Source organism: Gracilinanus agilis, chromosome 3 (genome assembly GCF_016433145.1).
Source record: "Gracilinanus agilis isolate LMUSP501 chromosome 3, AgileGrace, whole genome shotgun sequence".
Lineage (NCBI taxonomy): Eukaryota > Metazoa > Chordata > Mammalia > Didelphimorphia > Didelphidae > Gracilinanus > Gracilinanus agilis.
Genome location: NC_058132.1, coordinates 90,159,258 through 90,181,687, shown reverse-complemented (window position 1 = coordinate 90,181,687; position 22,430 = coordinate 90,159,258). Strand labels below are relative to the sequence as shown.

General features: G+C 36.1%; 2 protein-coding genes and 1 pseudogene across 2 annotated transcripts; 2 read left to right on the top strand and 1 right to left on the bottom strand.

Annotated features, from left to right (window-relative positions):
* The first annotated feature begins 5,234 nt into the window (after positions 1-5,234).
* LOC123238745 (olfactory receptor 51F1-like) lies at positions 5,235-8,939 on the top strand. Its single transcript, XM_044665949.1, has 2 exons — positions 5,235-6,138; positions 8,899-8,939. Exons 1-2 carry the CDS (start codon positions 5,235-5,237, stop codon positions 8,937-8,939), a joined length of 945 nt encoding a protein of 314 aa, XP_044521884.1.
* A 6,303-nt stretch (positions 8,940-15,242) lies between these two features.
* On the bottom strand, positions 15,243-16,187 carry LOC123238744 (olfactory receptor 51F1-like). The gene has a single exon (XM_044665948.1). It carries the CDS (start codon positions 16,185-16,187, stop codon positions 15,243-15,245), a length of 945 nt encoding a protein of 314 aa, XP_044521883.1.
* Positions 16,188-17,764: 1,577 nt separating this feature from the next.
* On the top strand, positions 17,765-18,186 carry LOC123238742 (annotated as a pseudogene).
* The last annotated feature ends 4,244 nt before the right edge of the window (positions 18,187-22,430 follow it).

The following is a 22,430-nucleotide window of genomic DNA, read 5'->3' as shown; positions in this document are numbered from 1 at the left end:
TCTCATTAGAAGCTATGGCAATGTATTCCCCACAATGTAATCCCCTACAACAAGGTGATGATAGCAAAGAGTCAAAACTGCATTACCACACATTATATACATTACAAGATAATAATAGGATATTAGAAGGGGCAGAATTCAAAGAACAGACCTCTTCAGAAAATATCCTTGCTAAAAGAGATGAAGCTTGAGCTAAATCTTGCAGATGAAGATTTATAGAACAACTTCCCCTAGATTTGAGGGGAAAGGGCTACATCTTGTAGTTCACCAAAAATGTTCAGAAAACATCAATTATGTAATTCGCCTTGGCTTATGTTTTAAAGTTCTTAAATATGGCATGCTAGTGACTTGAGGACAATAACTTATTTTTACTTTCTACATCAGCCAAGAAAATTTTCCCAAAAGGGAGCCAAAGATCAAATCTGTCTTGCATTGGACATTTCCCCAAGGACAATCATATTTATTAGATGGCTGCATCATTCAGTCCTACTTTTGTATAAAGGCTTAGGGACTCAGTGTTCAAAGCACACGTTCTTTCTGGTTGTGAGTAAAGTCAGTGATTTCTTCCTTCCACATGAGCCCGGTAAGATGGAGACTTTTTTTCTCTCTCTGTGATTCATTCTGACACTTGTTTATTTGGAAAGAACTGCTTTATTAAAAAGAAAACAGGGATAGAACCTGGACTTGTGATTTCATTAGCATAGTATATGGAATACTCAAGTGAAGAAGTTATTATTACCAATACCTATCAGTACCTTATATGCAACCTCTAGTCTTAGAGAGTTGGTAGTGAGGTTAAATGCCCAGGCTCATGGTTACTTAGGAAGTATGTTTCAGAGGTGAAATTTGAACCCAGGTTTTGTTGGATCCCCATCTGTCTCTTCATTCACAACTATCACTTAGCTGCTTCATTATCATATAAGCTCCTATTTTGCTTTCTCATTGCACATAAATATTTTCTTCCCATATGTGACCTGAGCTAGCAGAGAATAGGGATTAGATTTATTCCACAGTTTCTAACTTAGAAATAAGTAAATGGAATGGTCACTTAGTATATGTCTTTTGAATTAAATTGAATTAGAGGTCATGAAAGGGAAACAGGGGAATCATACAGGTAAATTAGGGATGAAGAAAATTCAAACAAGAGGAGAGAACAGGAGGGGGTCTATCTACAATTGTTAAGACTTCTGACTATTGGGAGATTGATAGGGAAACTGCTACTCTAGAAAGAGAGGACTTTGATTCTTTTTCTTTCTATAATTCTTTTGTTTTATAGTTGACTTAAAAAAAAACAATTTAACATCTCTTAACCTTCCCAATCTAAACCCTGTAAATGTATCCCTTCCGGAGGAGAGGAAGAGCCTGTAAAAGTAAGATCCTGGGAGACCTTGCTGGATAAAGATCTGGTTTTATTGTGAGCAGAGAAATCACAGATCTGCAGATTCTCCACTTGAATATGAGACACCAATTGTAAAACACACACTTTTTAAAATTTCTTGTCTGTCTTTATCCCCCTATAAAAGGTCTCCAAGAGGTCTCAGCAACCATTTCCGGACCTCCTGGTTTCTGTGACCTTTTCTGGACCCCCTTGTCTTTGAGACTATTTCCAGAACTTTCCAGGCCTCCTGGTCTTTGAGACTATTCCTAGAGATCCTGGTCTTCATGAACTTTGGATGACCTCCTGGTCCCTGTAACTTCTTACATGGTTTGGTTTGATATAAAGTACATTATAAAATAGATTCACGCACTTAAGATAAATTTACTAGCTTAATTATTATTATGATAACACTTAAAATCACTATAACAGTACACATACTTGAAATTAAATTTTATTCTCCTAGGCCCATGAAGTTGGCATAAGTGAGACTCAACATAATTTTGCATAACTACTTGCTTTAAGAAGGAAATATTTAGGTTTAAACCCCTGGGAATTAAGATTTTGGAAGGTAGAAGATTTAATTTTTTTCATTATACAATGAGAATCCTTTCAAGTTTTTTTTTGATTGTGGAACTAGATGATCAGAGATTTCTAGGTTTCACTGAATTCTTTCTGTTGCTTTCATTACATTATTCTTCCTCCTGTCCACATATGCAAGAGTTAATAGAACAATTTCAGGTACTTTGGTACACGTTAATAACTTCTTTACAAGAATAAAAGGATCTTCTCTTCTCAAGCTTTATCAAACCTGCTAGGATTTCTATTTCCTCTTAATCCATGTTCATTTCATTCCACTGAATTTTGCCTTTTTGTAGTCCATTACTAACTCAATCTCTCTCAAAAAGTCACCAGTAACCCACAATCATTAAATCCAATTACATTTTGATGTTTTGCTCCTTAACGTTTCATTCAAAAATATTTTTTTAAGCAAGCCATATATGCAATTTACTTGTAGATATAAATGGGAAAAGAAATGAAGTAGTTCTTGGCTTATGCTCTACTGAGGTCATGTCAGTGAGAGAATATATGCATTTGTATAAAGTAATTTGAGGACAGAAAAACACCAATAAAGAAGATATTAGGGGAGAATTCATAGATGAGGTAGTGCCTAAGGTGACCTTAAGAAGGAAGACAAGGAGTCACAGAGGAAAGAATGTAGTACATTTCAATCACAAGATATATTTTGTATGAATGTATGAAGGAAGTAGGTGACGACCTGTTGTGTTCATAGAACTTCATTAGTCTTTAGTCTTTAATTATTCAAATTAAGTTTGAATGTAGAATATATGAAGAAGAGTTTTGTAAAATAAGACTGAAAAGATATATCATAGAAGTACTAGAATAACAGACTTTGAGTTAATATCTTTTCTTAGGAGCATTAGGAAGTCTCTGATGGTTTTTGAGGTCATTTGAACAGAGGAAGGGCTGGAGATAGAGATACTTTTTAGGAGGTTATTACAATAGTTGAAGTTAGAGGAGATAAGAGTGAAATAAAGTGATAACTTTGAATGGAGAAATGGAAACAAGTATTAGAAGTAAGATAGAAGGAAATTTAAAGATTTGGAATATGATTAATGTGAAAGGTCAGGGAGAAGAAATATTTAAAGATAATACCAATTTTATGAATTTCAGTGACTGGAAAGACAGTAGCACCTCCAAATATGAAAAATTGAGAAGTGATGTCTTGAGAAAGGGAATGGAAAGCAATGAGCTGATTTCATAAAGATTTAATATGAGATGCTGTTAAGACTATCCAAATAGAATTGTCCAGTAGGTAATGATGTAGGACTAGCATTCAGAAGAGAATCAACATCAACTAGGTACATGAATATTTGGAAGTCATCTGCAGAAAAAATGATAATTAATTACTTAATGTTTCCTTCAGAATGTGCCTTTTCTTACTCTTTGCTATATTTTAAGGTGGGATGGGATGATTTCCATATTTCTACTATCATGTCTCTTGCCTTTTATTATATTACTTTATCCTTAGATAATTTTATTTGCTCACATCTCTAATTACTATTTATATACTCATATCAAAAATACCTCTATCTCTGGCCCCTCAATTCTCTTCTAACACCTAAATCCTCTCCAGATGATTCTCAGACATCTAAGCCTGGATGTCCACTAGTATCTAATACTTATATAATATAGCTAAGATCATCTTAACTGTCCCCATTCTGACAAAATGTTTCCTTCATCTATTTCTATCAAAGGCACTACTATCCCTGTAGTCTTCTGTGAACTAAATTTTGGTTCTCTTTGACTCTTCTTTCTTTCCCCTATTTTTTAAAATTGAGTCATTGATAATGTCCAGATTATCTCGGTCTGTCTTTGTCTCTTGCTCCCTCCCTCTCTCTTTGTCTCTCCCTATCCCTCCACCATACACACACCCACACACACACACACACCCACCCACCCACACACACACACACACACACACACACACACACACACACACTACACACACTTCCTCTACTTTATCTTTTCAAACATATCTTATAGAAAAAGCTTATCTTGGTTATGCAAAGATCTGTTGAAAGTATTATTCTGTTTAGAAAAAAAAAGAAATGCTGTATGTTTTCTTTTTGTCTACTGAGTGAATATTAAACTCCTTCACCTAGTATTAGAGGACTTCCAAAGTATGGAACTATCCTATATTTTCTACTTTTTCTCATATAACCCCAAGTCATGCATACTAAATTTTAGCCAAATCATGCCACTGTCAGACATTTACTATACTCTAAGCTTTTCTATCTCCATAATTTTCCACAGACTGTTCCTGGCTAAAAATCTTAATGTAGGTAACAGATGACCTCTTTCCATGGATTGCATACAACAGAAACAGAGATCACTAAAATGTACATAAAAATTCTATGGCCTATATACTGACTTAGAAAAACAGATGTTAACATTTTCTTGTTTTGTTATAATTTCATTAATTTTGTGAAATATTTCCCAGTCAGATTAGAATCTGGTTATGGCTGCACTTGAGAATTTAGTGGGTTACATGTGGTGTTGTATATATATATATATATATATATATATATATATATGTATATATATATATATGTGTGTGTGTGTGTGTATACACTATATATATATATATAAACCTTAACCCTTACCTTCTGTCTTTGAATCAATACTATCAGTTCCAAGGCAGAAGAGCTGAAAGGACTAGGTATCTGGGGTGCCCAGCAACCCAAGTAGGAAGTGCTTGAGGGCATATTTGAACCCAGGACTTCTCATCTCTCTATACATGGCTCTTTAAACACTGAGCCACCTGGCTGCCTATATACATGTATATGTACATACTTTAACTCTATCTATATACTTTTAATCTGAAAAGCAAATATGATTTTAAAGCCAATAAATATCTGTAATTTTCTAAAATGTCCTCATGACAATGTATCTTTTTTGTGTGTGCTCTTTTATGAAAGGTGGAGATAAATGGGTATGGATAATGCAATGAACTCTTTCACTTTTATTGTATTCTTCCATTATGTAATGTAATATAATTTCCATTAGACACACTAGTAATAGAGGGTCCAGAATTTTATATGTCAACATTTATTAATTCAATCAATCATTCACCCTTTCATCAAACATCAACCCAGAGAACCAGGAACTTAAGAATCTCACAATTTTAATAAGTGAGGCCATATGTTGGTTCATTTTGGGAAATAGTTTTGAAAGGAAAATCCATGTTTCATTTTCATATATAGTGAGAGAATTTCTCTTGTATTTCTGCAGAATCTGATTTGTATGAAAATAAATGCTAATTTCCAAGGCTACAATGGTGACTTTAAGCAACCTGACATCTCCATTTCCAACCTTCTACCTCATTGGCATCCCAGGACTTGAAGGATCCTATGTCTGGATCTCCATCCCTTTCTGTTGTCTCTATGCTATTGGTCTTTCAGGAAACAGCATGATCCTGTTTGTCATTTTCACAGAGCAGAGCCTGCATGAGCCCATGTATTATTTCCTTTCTATGCTATCAGCTACCGATTTAGGCTTGATTGTTTCCACAATGTCAACAACACTGATTGTTCTTTGGTTTGACTTGAGAGAAATCAGCTTAGATGGCTGCATTGTCCAAATGTTCTTCCTGCATGGGTTCACAGTTATAGAAACTGGTGTCTTGGTGGCCATGGCTTTTGATCGCTTTGTGGCTATCTGTGACCCTCTGAGATACAACACCATCCTCACCAATGCCAAGATCCTTCAGATTGGTCTGGTAATATTCATGCGCATGATAGTATTGTTGTTGCCCACACTTTGGCTGCTAAAACGCTTGTCATTTTGTAAAATGAATGTGCTCTCCCATTCCTACTGTTACCACCCTGATGTGCTCAAATTGGCATGTTCAAATACCAAACCCAATAGCTTCTGGGGCTTAACTGGACTTATCTTGACTACAGGGATAGATATACCATGTATCATCATCTCCTACATCCTGATCATCCGTTCTGTCCTTAGTATTGCATCATCCACAGAGCAGTACAAGGCTTTCAGCACATGTGTATCCCATATTGGAGCTGTTGCCATCTTTTATATCCCTCTGATTTCTCTGTCTCTGGTGCACCGCTTTGGCCAGTCATCTCCTAAGATTGTATTAACAATGATGGCCAATATCTACTTAATCCTTCCACCTGTGCTCAACCCTGTTATCTATAGTCTGAAAACTGCACAGCTTCGTGGAGCTTTGCTCAAATTGTTCCTTGCAAAGAGGACCCCTATGTTAGGTTGAGGTTATATAAGATAAAAATGATATATTGTAGTAGGTAGAATGGGTATATGTTTTTAGAGATGATTGGGGAATGAATTCTATTTCTTTATTTTTTCCTATTTCTTTATTTCTTTAATTTTTATTTTAAATATTTTCCCATAGTTACATATTTCATGTTCTTTCCCTCTCCCCCAAACCCTCCTAACCCCCTTTAGCCGACGCACAATTCCACTTGGTTTTACATGTATCATTGTTCAAGACCTAATTCCATATTATTGATAGTTGGACTAGAGTTATCGTTTAGTGTCTATGTCCCCAATAATGTCCCCATAAGCCCAAGTGTTCAAGCAGTTGTTTTTATTCTGTGTTTCTCCTCCCATAGTTCTTCCTCTCAGTGTGGCTAGTTTTTTTCTCATAAGTCCCTCAGCCTTGCTCTGGATCCTTGCATTGCTGTTAGTAGAGAAGTCTGTTATGTTGGATTGTACCACAGAGTATCAGCCTCTGTGGATAATGTTCTCCTGGATCTGCTCCTTTCACTCTGCATCAATTCCTGGAGGTCATTCCAGTTCACATGGAATTCCTCTAGTTCTTTCTTCCTTTGAGCACAATAGTATTCCATCACCAACAGATACCACAATTTGTTCAGCCATTCCCCAATTGAAGGTTATTCTCTCATTTTCCAATTTTTTGCCACCACAAAGAGCATGGCTATAAATATTTTTGTACAAGTCTTTTTCCTTATTATCTTTTTGTGGTATAAACCAAGCAGTTCTATGGTTGGATCAAAAGGCAGATAGTCTTTTAAAGCCCTTTGAGCATGGTTCCAAATTGCCAACCACAATGGTAGAATCAGTTCACAACTCCACCAGCAATGCATTAATGTCCCAACTATGCCACATCCTCTCCAACATTCATTTCTCTCCCCTGTTGTCATTTTAGCCAATCTGCTAGGTGTGAGGTGATACCTCAGAGTTGTTTTGATTTGTATTTCTCTAATTGTTAGAGATTTAGAACACTTTCTCATGTGCTTATTGATAGTTTTGATTTCTCCACGAGAAAATTGCCTATTCACGTCCCTTGCCCATTTATCAATTGGAGGATGGCTTGATTTTTTGTACAATTGATTTAGCTCCTTGTATATTTAAGTAATTAGACCTTTGTCTGATTTTTTTGTTATAAAGATTTTTCTCAATTTGTTGCTTCCCTTCTAATTTTGGTAGCATTGGTTTTGTCTGTAGAAAAACTTTTTAGTTTAATGTAGTCAAAATTATTTATTTTACATTTTGTGATTTTTTCTAACTCTTGCTTCGTTTTAAAATCTTTCCTTTCCCAGAGATCTGACAAGTATTTCTATTCTGTGCTCACCTAATTTACTTATAGTTTCCTTCTTTATATTCAAGTCATTCACCTATTCTGAGTTTATCTTGGTATAGGGTGTGAGATGTTGATCTAGGCCCAATCTCTCCCATATTGTTTTCCAATTTTCCCAGCCAGGAAAATCCAAGGCCAGATCTTGCCTCAGATAGTTTCTGGGTGATTCTAAACAAGATAAGATCTTTCTGTGCCTGTTTCCTCATCTTACAAAATAGTATAATAATAGTATCTACTCAGTGCTGTTGTAATGATCAAAGCAGATAATGCATTTAGATCATTTTGTCCTGAAACCTTAATGTGAACTCTTATAATTGTCATTTTCATTGTCATTATCATTATCCTCATTTTTACCATTACCATACTAAGATCTGTGTCACTGAGATGAAAACAGAGGTTAATTCAAATTAGATCATTCCTACTGAACAGCATATTTTAATTCAAACATGAAGGCTACCCACAGAGATCAAAGATTGAGGGCTGGAAGAGGCCATATTTTTTCTAACTCCAAGTTTACAGAGATGGAAAACAGACAAAAACTTTGGCTTAGCTGAGCTAGATGATTTACTTGATCTAGATCACAGAGGTACTGTGTGTCAGAGGTATCATACCTGTCCTCTGCTTCCAGAACCAGTCTTCACCACATTATATATTCTGAACAAAATAAAATGAAAAGTCCATCCAATGAAGCTGAACCCATTTTGCTACATCTGTTAAAAGGATGGCTCATTTTGTGCTGAATTTATTAATAAGGAAACTACTTTGGTTTACCAGAAATTAAAGTCAACCAGGATGACATCATTAATGGTGATGGAGGCGAGATAAAGATTTCCCCTTTCATCATTTTCTGGTTCCTTTCAACCAGAACTCAGTACCTCATCCAGTGGTGACCATCAAGATGAAGATAAGAGTTTCTTGATGCACTGGAAAAATGATAATTAGTTGTCTTTTGAAGAATATTCACAGGAATGCTTCTATAGCCAATGCATGGGATAGAACTCAGTGAGATCTATCCATATTTTCATCATGTCAGAATGGATTTGAGTTTCTTATAAAAGATATCAGCAACAGGAAGAATAGAATGCCAGACAGAGGTTTTTTCATTTGATTCTAGAGAAAACAGATAGACACTAGAATTTATTGAGTTGGAGTGTGTGTGTGTGTGTGTGTGTGTGTGTGTGTGTGTGTGTGTACACCCATGTGCACATGCATATAAAGTAGTCAGTTGTTCAATGTATGAAAATCATTTTGGTGATTGTATAGGGAAAGTTGAGGCAGACAGACATCCTAGTAGGCTTTTGAAATAATTTGACATAAGGTGATGAGAACCTTCACAGAGTGGTGAGTAGTGTCAGAGGAGAGAATATGAATAGGGTAAATAGCATGGAGAGCATATAGAAGAGATAGTGCAAAGATGAAATCAATAGGCAACAAATTGGGTAGGACCAGTGAGAAACAGTGAGGAATTGAGAATGATGCCTAGAGGGAGTTTGGTCCTCTCCTCTAGTAAAACAGGGAAAGTAGGAGATGCAGAGGGGCTAAGGAGAAAGAAAATGAGTTCTAGTTTTGACATGTGGAGTTTAGGAGATCTACTGGACATCCAGTTTGAAACTGAAGGCTATTGGAGATGTGAGATTAGAGGGCAACAGAGAGATTCAGGCAGGATAGGGAGATTTGAAAAATATCAGCATAGAGATGGTAATTAAATCCATGGAATCTCATGAAATCATCAAGTGAAGTAGTAGTATAAAAGGAGAAGATAAAGAACCCAGGACTGAACCCTTTGGGACACCAATAGTTAGAGTGGGTAGTTTGGATAAAGACTAAGCAAAGGAGTCATATGGAGTGGTTAGATGTATAGGAAGAAAAACAGGAGACAATGGAGTCCTGAAAACCTAGAAAGAAGTATCAAGGAGAAGAGGGTGATTAGTGTAATCCAAGACTTTGGAAAGATCAAAGAGAATGAGAATTAAGAAAAGACCATTGGATCTGGTACTCACATCTGAGTTTTTGGAAGAGATTCTACCTTCAGCCTATTCACAGTATGGGTAGAATACAAGCAATGTGCTAAAGTTCAGTACCTAATAATGATAACCTATATACCTTCTTATTACTTCTTAAAAGGAGGAACATAAGGCCCTCAGCTGTCAGTTCTGTTTGGAGAGGTTTCTAAAGATGGCTTCTACTGGAAAGTACAGGCTCCACAGAACCTGTAGATCACATTAGGCTGAGGAAAGTGGTCAGAGGTCTATGTGGGATAATAATAATAATGATGATGATGATAATGATGATGATGATGATGATGATGATGATAACAATAATACTGAAAACAATAACTAGCATTTATAGGTTAATAAAAATTTGTGAAGCACTTTCTTTTTTTAAATAAAAAAATTTTAAATATTTTCCATGTTTCCATACTTCATTTTCTTTCCCTCCCTTCTTCCCTTCCTCCTCCTAGATTCAATAAACACTTCCACTGGGTAATACAAATGTTATCACTTATTTCGTTTTTGCAATAAACCAATTTTTTAATACCCAAACCCCAAATCAAATATCCATATAAACAAATGAGTCATTTGTTTTTCTTCTGCATTTCTATTCCCACTGTTCTTTCTCTTGATGTGGATAGCGTTTATTCTCATAAGTCCCTTGGGACTGTCTTGTATTAGCAAAGTCCATTACATTGGATTGTTCCACAATGTTTCATTTTCTGTGTATAATGTTCTCTTGGCTCTACTCCTTTCACTCTGCATCAATTCCTGGAGGTCATTCCAGTTCATATAGAAACCTTCCAGTTCATCATTTCTTTGAGCACAATAGTATTCCATCACCATCATATACCACAATTTGTTCAGCCATTCCCCAATTGAGGGACACCTCCTCATTTTCCAATTTTTTTGCCAGTAAAAAGAGCTCAGCTATGAATATTTTTGTACAAACATTTTTCCTTTTTATCACTTTAGGGTACAAACCTAGTAGTGGTGTTTCTGGATCAAAGGCCATGCATTCTTTTAAAGCCCTTTGGGCATAATTCCAAATTGCTTTCCAGAACGGTTGGATAAATTGTGAACCACTTTCTAAACATTATTTCATTTTATCCTCAAAACTAAAGGAAATAAGTGCCATTATTATTCACATTTTGTAGATGAGAAAACTGAGATAAACAGTGGTTAAGTTTCTGAAGCTGCATTTGAACTCAAGTCTTCTTGACTTCAGTGCAACTGAAGCTATATCAACAGTGAGAAAAATCCCCAACTACTGAGCATAGATTTATTCATTCTGAGAAGGGAAAAGGCAACTTATAGATAGAGAAAAAACAAAGGATATAAAAAATAGTTTCAAAGGTCCCCAGGCAGCATTAAATAATGAAGAAGCCCTGATTTTGACTATGACCCTAGATACTCCTTAGATGTGTATTCCTGGGCAAGTCATTTAACTCTAACTCTTGTTCCTCAACTATAAAATGGTCATAAAAATACTCAAGGTGGTCATAAGGATCAAATAAAATGATTTATATGAAGCAGTTTATGAATATTAAGGAAAGGCCTGTATGAATGTGAGTTCATTCCTCCTATTTTTGTTGTCTGTCTCTTCCTCCTGATTCTCCTCTTTTTCCCTTTTCTCCAATTTTGACCAGTGAGATTGAAATCAAGACCTATGTGAAACAGACTAATCCTAGGGAAGGATTCGAGCCAGGCTATTTATCTCCCACACTCCTTTTTAAAGATACTTCTCCCAAATAAAAAAAAAAAGTTTGGGTTAAGAGGTCAATCTTGAAGTCTTCACAAAATATGCCTAAAAACACATGAAGAAAATTAGCTCTGTTTTTTTTTTGCTATGATTTTCATCAAGAAAGATACATTTATTCTGCGTATATTCAAAAGGAGTTGTTAACATTATTATTTTTTTTCTTCCAGAAGCTACAATCTGCTTTCCTGGCAATAGAAATGTATATATGGAGATGGGGATGAGTTCATCTCACTCCTTTGATCCAAACCTTTCTCTTTTAGGCTCTTTGGACCACAAACAACAATGTCAATGTGGTCGAAAGATATATAGAGTCTCCTGCTATACAAGACAGCGGATCCAGAGTGACAAATTTATTCTTCTCTCTCTTTTTACAAAGAATACTTGTAGCAAAAATCTCTATACCTTATTTGGCAGCCTGGCCTTTGTGAATTGAAGGAGAAGAGCTACCCATAATTGCTTTATGTTTATTTGAGTCTGATAATTCCTGTGGAAGTCATTGTCAGTTAAAGTCCACGTCATTTTTCAGGCTTCATGACACTATTTGGGGATTTCTTGGCAAAGATACTGGAATGGTTTGCCATTTCCTTCTCTATCTAGATGAAGAACTGAAGCAAAGAGGTTGAATTGACTTGCTAAGAGTCCCGTAGCTAGGAAGTGTCTGAGGCCCATTTTGAAATGAGGAAGAGAAATCTTCCTAATTGCAAACCTGCCCCTCTATCCACTGTTTCACCTAACATATTTAATCATATGTATTTTATTTTATGTATTTAAAGAACATAATTCTGAGCAGAAGACCATAAGCTTCACCAGATTGACAAAGTGATTAATCACACACACACACACACACACACACACACACATACACACACACACATGAAAGGATCTCCTTTTTAGGTGGTTAAAAATTACAGTTTATATGAAATTAAAGAGTTATATTCATTTGAGTCTAGATATTAGCAAAAAGTAACTATCCTAAAAATTGCTTTGGAAAAATCACTGACTTCTAGATAGTCTTGAACTTCCTGTGTCTAGGGAGTGATCCATAGGAGAAGAGATTAAGAGGAAATAGTATGTGAGGCTGCTGATTACCAGGGACATTGCCTTAAGCAAAACAAAGTCAGAGGAAAGTATGTACATACACATGTATTTTGTTTAATTTTTCTGATTTTTGAGAAATTGGGAAAAATCATTAGAGAATTGTATCTATAATTTCCCCCAGTTCCCTTCGTCAGGGTCAACAAGGAAGCCTGATTACCTCTTCCTCTGACTCATTGCTTATAGGAGATTCAGTTGAGTCAGATAAGTTTAGAAAGCCTCAGGCTGGGCCTGGGGTATCTATATATCATTTCAATCTCTATCATCTATAACTGATCTTAGCTCCTATGTTATCGAAGGCCTGTTTTGCTAAATAAAGAGAGCTGAACCTGTTCTTCTGCCCCAGCCCCAGCCCATTCCAGTTCTCTTCTTCCTATATACTGCAGGTAATGGAAAAGGAACAATTTGAGAGTCTGAGGGTTGGGAGCCAGGGAAGTAGCAGAGAGAGCTTAATAGGATAGGAGTGAATACAGGGTGTATCAGGGTGAATACAGTAAGATATGTGAAGGCATAGAAAGTGATAGAATGTGGAATGAAATAAATACTTGGCTAAAGAATATGCTTCACATTTAAGGAGCTCACTACAATTGAATCATTTTCAGAGCAGCATCCTCAGGAAAGCTGATTGTCTTTAAAATGGCATAAAGTTGGGAAAAACAAAGGGGAGGAGATGATCATAACAGTCCCTGGTTTCAAGACCAGTTCTGTTCTATATTTGTCCTTGTATTCCTAGCACCTTGTAAAGTGCCTGGTTACTAATAAATCTTTGTTGACTGATTAAATGAGTGAGTGATCCTTATAAGTGCCATAACCAGAATCCAGAAGTTTGAGAGGGATAAGTCATGATGTTCCTTTCAGGAAAGGGTATGTCACATACTTGACCATTTCCAAGAGACACTTTCGTGTAATCAAGGGAAAAGGACAATGAAGTCCTAATGAATCACAAGTTAAGTGTGAAACTAAGTGCTAGCACTGAATTTTGAAATGCTGACATGAGAAGGCTGCAGTATCAAAGAGTTTATACAAAGCACTGTTAGGTAAAGCCCCTTTTCCAGACTGATTTCTATATCAATGGGCCAATTTCTTTTTTTTTTAATTTTTATTTTTAGACATTTTTTCCATGGTTACATGATTCATGTTCTTACTCTCCTCTCTACCCACCCCACCTCCCCCACCCCCAGTAGCCAACGGGCATTTCCACTGGGTTTTACATGTGTCATCGATCAAGATCTATTTCCATATTGTTGATAGTTGTACGAGGGTGGTTGTTTAGAATCTACATCCCAAATCATATCCGCAACAACCCATGTGTTCAAGCAGTTGTTTTTCTTCTGTATTTCTGCTCCCACAGTTCTTCTCCAGATGTGGATATAGTGTTCTTTCTCATAAGTCCCTCAGAATTGTCCTGGATCATTGCATTGCTACTAGTATAGGAATAATAGGTCAATTTCTTATAGAAATTTGGTGAAAAGAGAGTTGACTAAAATCAATCCATGCTTGAATTAAGCTGTATTTGACTAGGCCATACAACTCATGTCTAATATGTCATTTAGTACTCTGGGGGTAAGAATAAACATAAAGAAATTGTCTTTTATGCCTGCATTTATTTGTTACTTTGTAGGATCAAAGATTTCAATCTCTAAGAGACTTTTATCCTTTTTATATCTTATTTTACTGATGAGGACATTGAATCCAAAGGAAATACCTTGCCCAGGGCACATGGTTAGTAAATATAAGAGCTGGGATTGGAATGTGATGACCCCCCTATCTTTTCTAACTAAGAAATCCCTAGAATAAATTTGTTTTCCTTTTTGGATTAGTAAATCTTTGAAGATGGGAAGTATGTTCATATAATTATATTGAGATTTCCTTTCTGATCGGGATTCTAACAATACTAAGATCTTAATAAATGCCCCGGTGTTGTCTATAACCCTCATGAAATCTCATAGAATCATGAGTTTCTTCATGCAGTTCCTAGGGCATGATGGCAACCAGTCCAAAGGAGTGTAGCCATGTGAGAAATGAAGAGGTGGCTAACCTTACAGTCTTCTCTATATGGAAGCTTAGGGAAGAGTTCTTTATTTTGTCTTCCATCCCTCCAAAAACATTTTGAAAGTATTGAAGTCAGTATGATTCAATTAGATATAAACCTCATGATTGGATACACTATCATGGGGAGCGTAGGTTATTTCCCCGTCTTCCCACTCTGTTTTATAACATATAACTTGAGCTCATGCTATATTCTCTTTGGGATAATGCCATAGTCCTTCCCTGAGAGCCCTACCAAAGAGACCAATGAAGCAAAAATTTCTTCCAATTGGTTTACGCTTTTAATCATTCTGTTTCATGATCACACAAACATAACCGTACAACACAATTAATATTTATTAAATTCCTATTGATGCATAATACTATACTAGGATGGAGGAGGGGTATACAGAGATATTTATAAAATGTGATAAAATTCCTGACTGTAAAAGATTTATATTCTAGTAGGGAGATAAAATACTAAAACAGTTACAAAAATAATTCAAAATACACAAATATTTAACCACAGACATTACATTGGTTAAAATTTAACAAATAACTCTGCCTGAGAAAAGGGTCTTTAATACACTTTTAAATTCAAGATACATTATTATTTTTTCATCACTTTCTTAAGGGTAGGCAATTTCAAAATCAGTTTCTGATTTTTGGTATTTGCTGATTTTCAAGGTATAAATACGCCAAATTTTGTTTTTTTTTCTGTTATTTTGTATTTGATAAACACCAGTTAACATGAATATTTTCCTATGAAGAAGAGGGTTATACATGAAATTATAAATCCACCCTGAGCACCTCCTCTGGCCATGGTTATACCCTTGACTTATTAGTTTGAAAGAGCTTGAGAATGACCCTATAGATTTGCTTGGTCTTCACACTGTATATGATTGGATTAAGTACAGGGGGGAAAAGAAAGTGGATATTTGACAGCAGTACATGAATGTATGGAGGGGCATTGTGACCAAACCTGTGCATAAGAGCCAGAATAATCCAAGGGATATAGAAGATAGCAACAGCGCCTATGTGGGAGATGCAGGTGCTAAAGGCCTTATGCCTCTCCTCAGGGGATGCAATGCTGAGTAGGGACTTGATTATCAGCACATAGGAGAGGATGATGCACGGAATGTCTATGCCTGAAGTCAAGATGAGGGCAAGGAGGCCAACAATGCTGTTGATCTTGGTGCTTGTACAGGACTGTTTAATCACATCTGGGTGGTAGCAATAGGAATGTGAGAGGATATTGGTACCACAGAATGAAAGCCTCTTGAGGAGTAGGAGGAGGGGCATCAGATTGATTAACATTCTTATAAAAATGCCTAGAGCAGCTTTAACAATTCTGGAGTTGGTTAAAATGGTGGCATATCTCAGAGGTTCACAGATGGCAATAAAGCGATCAAAGGCCATGGCGAGAAGCACAGAGGACTCCATGAGAGTGAAGCCGTGGAGGAAGAACAGCTGTACAATGCAGCCATCAAGGCTGATCTCCCTGTTATTGAACCAGAGAACCCCAAGTGTGGTTGGCAAGGAAGAAACTGTGATGCCCAGATCAGTGGCTGACAGCATGGAGAGAAAATAGTACATGGGTTCATGGAGGCTCTCCTCAGTGATGACCACATACATGATCATGACATTCCCCAAGAGGGCCACAGAACAGAGGCATAAGTAAGGGATAGAGAACCATATATGAAAGACTTCAAGCCCAGGAATACCTGTCAGGAGGAAGATAGGGGAGGTGATATTACTCAGAGACGGCATGATGACTGAAGACTCCACATTCACAGTCAGCAAGCTCTCATCCTGCAGTGATGAAAAATAAAAAAAATAAATTATACTCTACTTTCTGTGAATCCATTCCTCTCCCTGGGAAGTTTCAGTGATTCTCTATTGTCTCTAGGATAAAATGCAATTTAAAGTTCTCCCACTATCTTTCTCCAACATAGCCTTTCAAACCGATTTTATTTCTTCTCATGCACTCTATAATTCTGCCCAAGTAACCTAGGCCACCATGCCATATAACGTGTACATTTGTGTAGCAGTTCCAGTGTGGGGAAGAAGTGTTAAAAATCTGATTTCAAATCCTGTCTCAAACTTAATAGCTGTATGACATTAGCTAAGTCACTGTACCTATACCTTTCTAGGCTTTAGTTTTGTCATCTGCAAAAGAAGAAGTATGAATTTGATGACCTCCAAGGTCCCTTTCATCTTTAAATCCATGATCCTTTTTGTCTTTCCTTATACATAATACTTCAACTTTCATTTCTTGACATTTGCACAGGCTGTACTTGCTCATTCTCCTTCCTTCTGTCACATAGAATCCATAACTTCCTTCAAAACATAGAGAAGTTGCTCCCTACTACCAAGTATTTTCCATGATCTCACTAATTAGTACATCCAAGTATTTACCTGGAATATTTTTTTTGTATTTACATACCTCTGTATTGTTTTCTGTGAGCAAAATGTGCAGTCTATGAAGATACTCCTGTTTTTGTTTTTCCCTCTGAATTTCCAGCAGTGACGGTGCCTGTCTCTTAGAAAAAAGCAGTCAGGCAACAAAAGGCCATTAAGTATTTACTGTGATCAAATGAGATAAAATGAACTGCAGACTTTAAAGCATTATATATAGGATAGATAATATTGTTAGACACATAGATGGGGAAAAGCACTGGTTAGTTAGAATGATGAATTTGGAGTCAGGAAGATGAGTTCAAATTCATCCTGAGACATTTAATGGGTTCAGGGTCATGGCAAGTACATAGTCATATCACTTAACCTGTCAGAACTCAATTTTCTCATTTGTAAGTGGGTATTATAAGAGCACCTAAATCCTAGGGATGTTTTGAGAATAAAATGAGAAGACATTTGTAAAGTGTTTTGTAAACCTTAAAGAGAATTGTATCAGTGTTAATTATGGTTGCTGAAGTCTATATTTTACAAATGTTATAATTAATGCCTGAGATAAATAAAATATAATCATAACCATCAAAAATATTTTTGAATAAAAGTATTGAATTAAATAAAGAATTATTGACAAAGTATCTACATGACAATGGCACTTTCCTTCTGAATCATTAAGGTCCTTTGAAATCTTCAGTTAAGCTACCAGGATCCAGGTTTAGAAGAAATTACCTAACTTTTCTATTATTTCTACCTCTGATCTTCTCTTGCTCCAATCCATGCTTCATACAGTTGCCAAAGTGATTTTCCTTATGGTAGATCTGATCATGTCAGTTTGCAAAATGTCCTATTTCTTCTAGAATAAAATATAAACTCCTTTGTTTGTCTTTTAAAACTTTTATAATCCTTCTTATGCTGCTTGAGGAGGTGGACACATAATGAGTCTCAGAACCAGGAAGTTCATGACAAAACATCTTCTTCAAAGTAAACAGATACTTATATGTGTCTTTCATCTTGGGAAGGCCACAGTGCCTAAGACTGAAATTTGCAAAAAAAACAAAAAACAAAAACAAAAAAAAAAAAACTGGCCAGATTTACAAGACAACCGCAGATGTTATTTTCGACTTTGAATTCAGAACGTGTTTTGGTGGTGGTAAAAGTACAGGCTTTGGCATGATTTATGATGCCCTTAACTATGCATAGAAAAATGAACCAAAGCACAGATTTGAAAGGCACAACTTGTGTAAGAAGAGAGACATCAAGAAAGCAGTGAAAGAATGCAAAAAAAAAAAAAAATAGAGCGAAGAAAGTCAGGGGTAATGGAAAGGCAAATGTCCTTGCTGGCAAAATGAAGGAATGAAAGGTACTGGGGCTAATGCTTATCCATAGGTATAATATAGATTTTTATTAGAATCCAGATAAACTAGGTAAAAATTTTAAAAAAATAAGTCCTTTACAACCTGATCTCAAACTGTTTTCCTAGTTTCATTATATTTATGTATAATGAGATCATAGAAGTAAGGAATGTTCTTGTGCCTTTCTTTCAGTGAAAAGCACAGTGCCTGACACCTTTTATTTATTTATTTTTTGTACCAGTAAGTCCTGCCAAACTTAAAACTCTGTTCTTTGCACATAGCACTAACTACATTTTTTCCCTTAGTACTGGCTATCCTCTATACCAGGACTGTTCCCCCTCTTTATTTGGGCCTCATAGAAATGTCTTACTCTTCATTCATGACTGAACTCAATCATTACTTCCTATATAAAGCATTTTTTCACTCTTTGCAGCTGTTAATGGCCTGTCTGTTTTTTTATTTATCTACCTCATGTTTATTTTTATTTACGATATCTAGGTAGCATAGGGGCTAGAGCACTAGGCTTGGAATCAGAAAAATTTATCTTTCTGAGTGCAAATCTGGCTAAGAATACTTGATGGCTGTGTGACCCTGAGCAAATCACATAAACCCTCAGGTTCATCAGCTGTAAAGTGAACTGGAGAAGGAAATGACACACCATGGCAGTATCTATTCCAAAAAAACGCCAAATGTAGTCATAAAGAATCTAAAACAACTGAGTAACAAAATTTATTTATATTTATTCCTTATGCAATTATCCTGCCCATACTTATATAATTGCATATTCTCCCTCCTGTTAGAATCCAAGCTCCTTTAGAGCATGGTTTGTTAATTTTTTTCTTTTTATCTCCAACATTAATCACAGTAGTTGACACATAATGGGCTCTTAATAAATACTAGATTCATTACATCACTTATCTGGGTCCCATAATATTTGTGACATGGATAGTTCTACTTCCATTTAATGTCCATTACCCACCATGTGATATAACTGAATAGAAGAATTGCTAAAGTCTTGCTACATGTATTTCCTAGAAAGGAGATACTAAGATTAAGAAAAAGAAAGTCAAATGTACAGTCCAAGGCTACAGGGGACATCTGGATCAAAGTCAACATCAAAGTTATTATCTCTTATCTTTCAGACAGAATTCTTTCCTACAGGCCACATAATATCTGAGAGTCCATAACACTAAACATCTGGATGAATAATAAAACATTTAGGCAAGAAAGCTAGGATAGGGATAGGAATAGAGACAGGATCTATATTTTTATTGGTATAGGGAATTCCCAAATGAGGAAACAAGTAAAATACAGTGATTTTTACAAATTGCTTGATATAATTTGGAATTCTGTCTGTATTAGCCTTCCCAAATATTGTTTTACTGTTATGGGAAGACAATTCGGATTTTCAACCCTCAGAGGATCTTATAACCCCATGTTTTCAATTCAAGTAATTGAAAGACTTGAATATTACTCATTTAATAGGCTGCTCTTCATTGTACACAGAAAGTGAAACATTGTGGAACTATCCAATGTAATGTACTACTAGTAGCAATGTAATAATCTAGGACACCCTTGAAGGACTTATGTGAAAGAATGCTATCCACATTGAGAGAAAAAATCTATGGGAGTGGAAATGCGAAAGAAAAACATATGACTTATCACTTATCACATGTATATATGGGCATGTGACTTGGGGTTTACGCTTTAAAAGATTGCTCTATAGCAATTAGGTATCAAATGATAACATTTGTACAACCCAGTGGAATTGCTTGTCAGCTCTGGGAGGGGGCAAAGAAGAGGGGAAGGAAAGAAAATGAATCATGTAAGCATGGAAAAGTATTTTAAAAATTAAAAAAATAGACTATTTTTCTAAATTCTCTTTTCCTTCGGAAAAATCTTGACCCCAATTGATTTCAGATTTGGTGGCCAATTTCAATCTCCAAGAAGGAAAGGTCAAGCTCTTTAAAGGCTGTCCAGCAAATGTTCCCATTTCTGATAACATAAACTTGTCCCTCAGGTGTCATATAGACTTAGAAAACAGCAAATTAATATCATCTCTGTTGTATTTTTATTTATTTTGTTAAACATTTCCAAATTGCATTTTAGTTTTATACTCAGCAGCATTCAGGGTTTCATCTTCTTCTGTTCTAGAAGATCATAAGGACCTTATCACTAAGACATGGATGGTGGGGAAGATAAGGAGACTTGAGAAGATGGAAAAGCTTTCCTTGTTCCTAGGTGAAGAGCTGCTCTGTAACTGTTCCTCTATGGTTCTAATAGCTACTAGAATTGGCAAGCCACGGATGTCTACCTGGGTACTACCATTCATCCCTGATGTCACATTTGACACCTATATTTCACTTCTAATCCATGATTTTCACAATACATAAAATTAAATTTATGATCCTGGTACAAACTCCATTTATTCTACATTAGTTGAGACTGAGCAGATCAAAGGAAAAGAATAAACTCTGTATCAACTTTAGGAGCTACTTAGGGACTATACAGGATCATTTGGCGAGGGAAACCTTTTTCTTTTTAAATTAAATTCTTAACATTTTCTCCTCCATTACCCCAGATTGAGGAAATAGGCCCTCTTGCCTTACCTACATTTCTTCTCTCTTCATCTAGTTTGTTGAAGGGATTGAGTTTTTCTCCAAATGTCTTTTTCTGTGTTGTCTCAAGGACAAGAGTATTTCTTCCAGTGAGAAGCTTTATAGAGAACCAGCAAGGGGCCTAGCAAAGCCTTTGGGAGATATCAGGGAAAGAGGTAGCGATATCATGACACTGAAGAGGGAAAGTGGGAATATCTCTGTTTTTCCTTTTCTTCCTCTCCTCAAGCTCTTCCTCACCATTACTATTTAATCTCCTGGTCAGAGCACCATATCTATGGATGTGCCAACAAGAAGATAGGGTAAATCATGTATACATAATGTCCCTTATCCATCACTATTTCCATTTTTAAAAAATTTTACATTTTACATTGGACTCAAATGCTTTTAGCTACAATCTAGCCTCATTGCTTTTTTTCCCTTTTGTCTTCTTTTGTTTTCTCTTCTCCCTCTCAATTGTGGGCTTACCAATGAACAATGAAGATAATGGAAATAGAAATGGAAAATAAAATGAAAGTTGAATTGTTCAACTTGTTTTTCTCCCAAGGAAAAATATTTTTTTTCTCAAAAGGTTAGAATATATTTAATAGAAAATTAAATGCCAGTGATAAGTAGAAAGTGTATTCATTTAATATAAATTTATTCCATTTGAAAACCCTTCCTTGGTTGATATCAGCCCTACCCTTTGATTGGTCAGATATGCATACTATGGGAGGAAGCCAGTGGTTCTTTATGGTTACCTGACATCCTGATGTGGCATCCTCGCAAATGGAAGGGGACTACTAGAGTCCTTGCACATGCTGGTGGCATGGCAAAAGGTCAGGCTCAGACATGGACTGAGGATAAGCCTGTCTAATCAGAGAGTCTCAGGAGGAGTGGCCTCATGAAGTACAATGGACCTTGATAGTAGTATTATCCTTAGTCTAGTCATTAGAGAAGGGAACAAAAGTAGAAAAACTAATATAGCTTAATGCTGAGAAGAAAATAGTACCAAATGAGGGCAGCATTCTTTTAGCAGAATAAACTAAATTAGATTTCCCTATAAACTCCCTAATCACACAATCACAAAAAGATAAGAATAAAAATGAAAGCAAAACTGAATACAAAGGGGGCAGCTGGGTAGCTCAGTGGAGTGAGAGTCAGGCCTAGAGACAGGAGGTCCTAGGTCCAAACCCAGCCTCAGCCACTTCCCAGCTGTGTGACCCTGGGCAAGTCACTTGACCCCCCATTGCCCACCCTTACCAATCTTCCACCTATGAGACAATACACCAAAGTACAAGGGTTTAAAAAAATTCTAAAAAAAAACTGAATACAAAGACAAAGATGTAATCAGTACAATGAAAATGATAGGATGTAATTAATCCTTGGCAGTAGAGGGTCCCAGTTTTACATGAGAGTAATGAACCCACAAGCCTTTTTCTCCAATTTTGGTGACAGTTGGCATAGATAGCAGTGCTTGGAAGAGGCCTTCCCAGGCAGACTTAGTCCCTTCAGTTTGCAGAAATTTCTTTATATATATCTTGTCTCTTGGGTGTAGATCATAGAATGAGAAGTCCAAGGGTACTGCTACCCCCAATACATGATTTTGGGTTAAATAAGGATACAACCTTTCTCAAAAATATATTAGCAACAAA

What these genes read in the sequence shown, in the direction of transcription:
- LOC123238745 (XM_044665949.1), top strand. Translation starts at nt 5,235, where the DNA reads ATGGTGACTTTAAGCAACCTGACATCTCCATTTCCAACCTTCTACCTC. An exon ending in TCTGAAAACTGCACAGCTTC is followed by an intron (nt 6,139 to 8,898) that starts GTGGAGCTTTGC and finishes GTAGTGTCAGAG; the next exon opens with GAGAGAATATGAATAGGGTA.
- LOC123238744 (XM_044665948.1), bottom strand. Translation starts at nt 16,187, where the DNA reads ATGCCGTCTCTGAGTAATATCACCTCCCCTATCTTCCTCCTGACAGGT.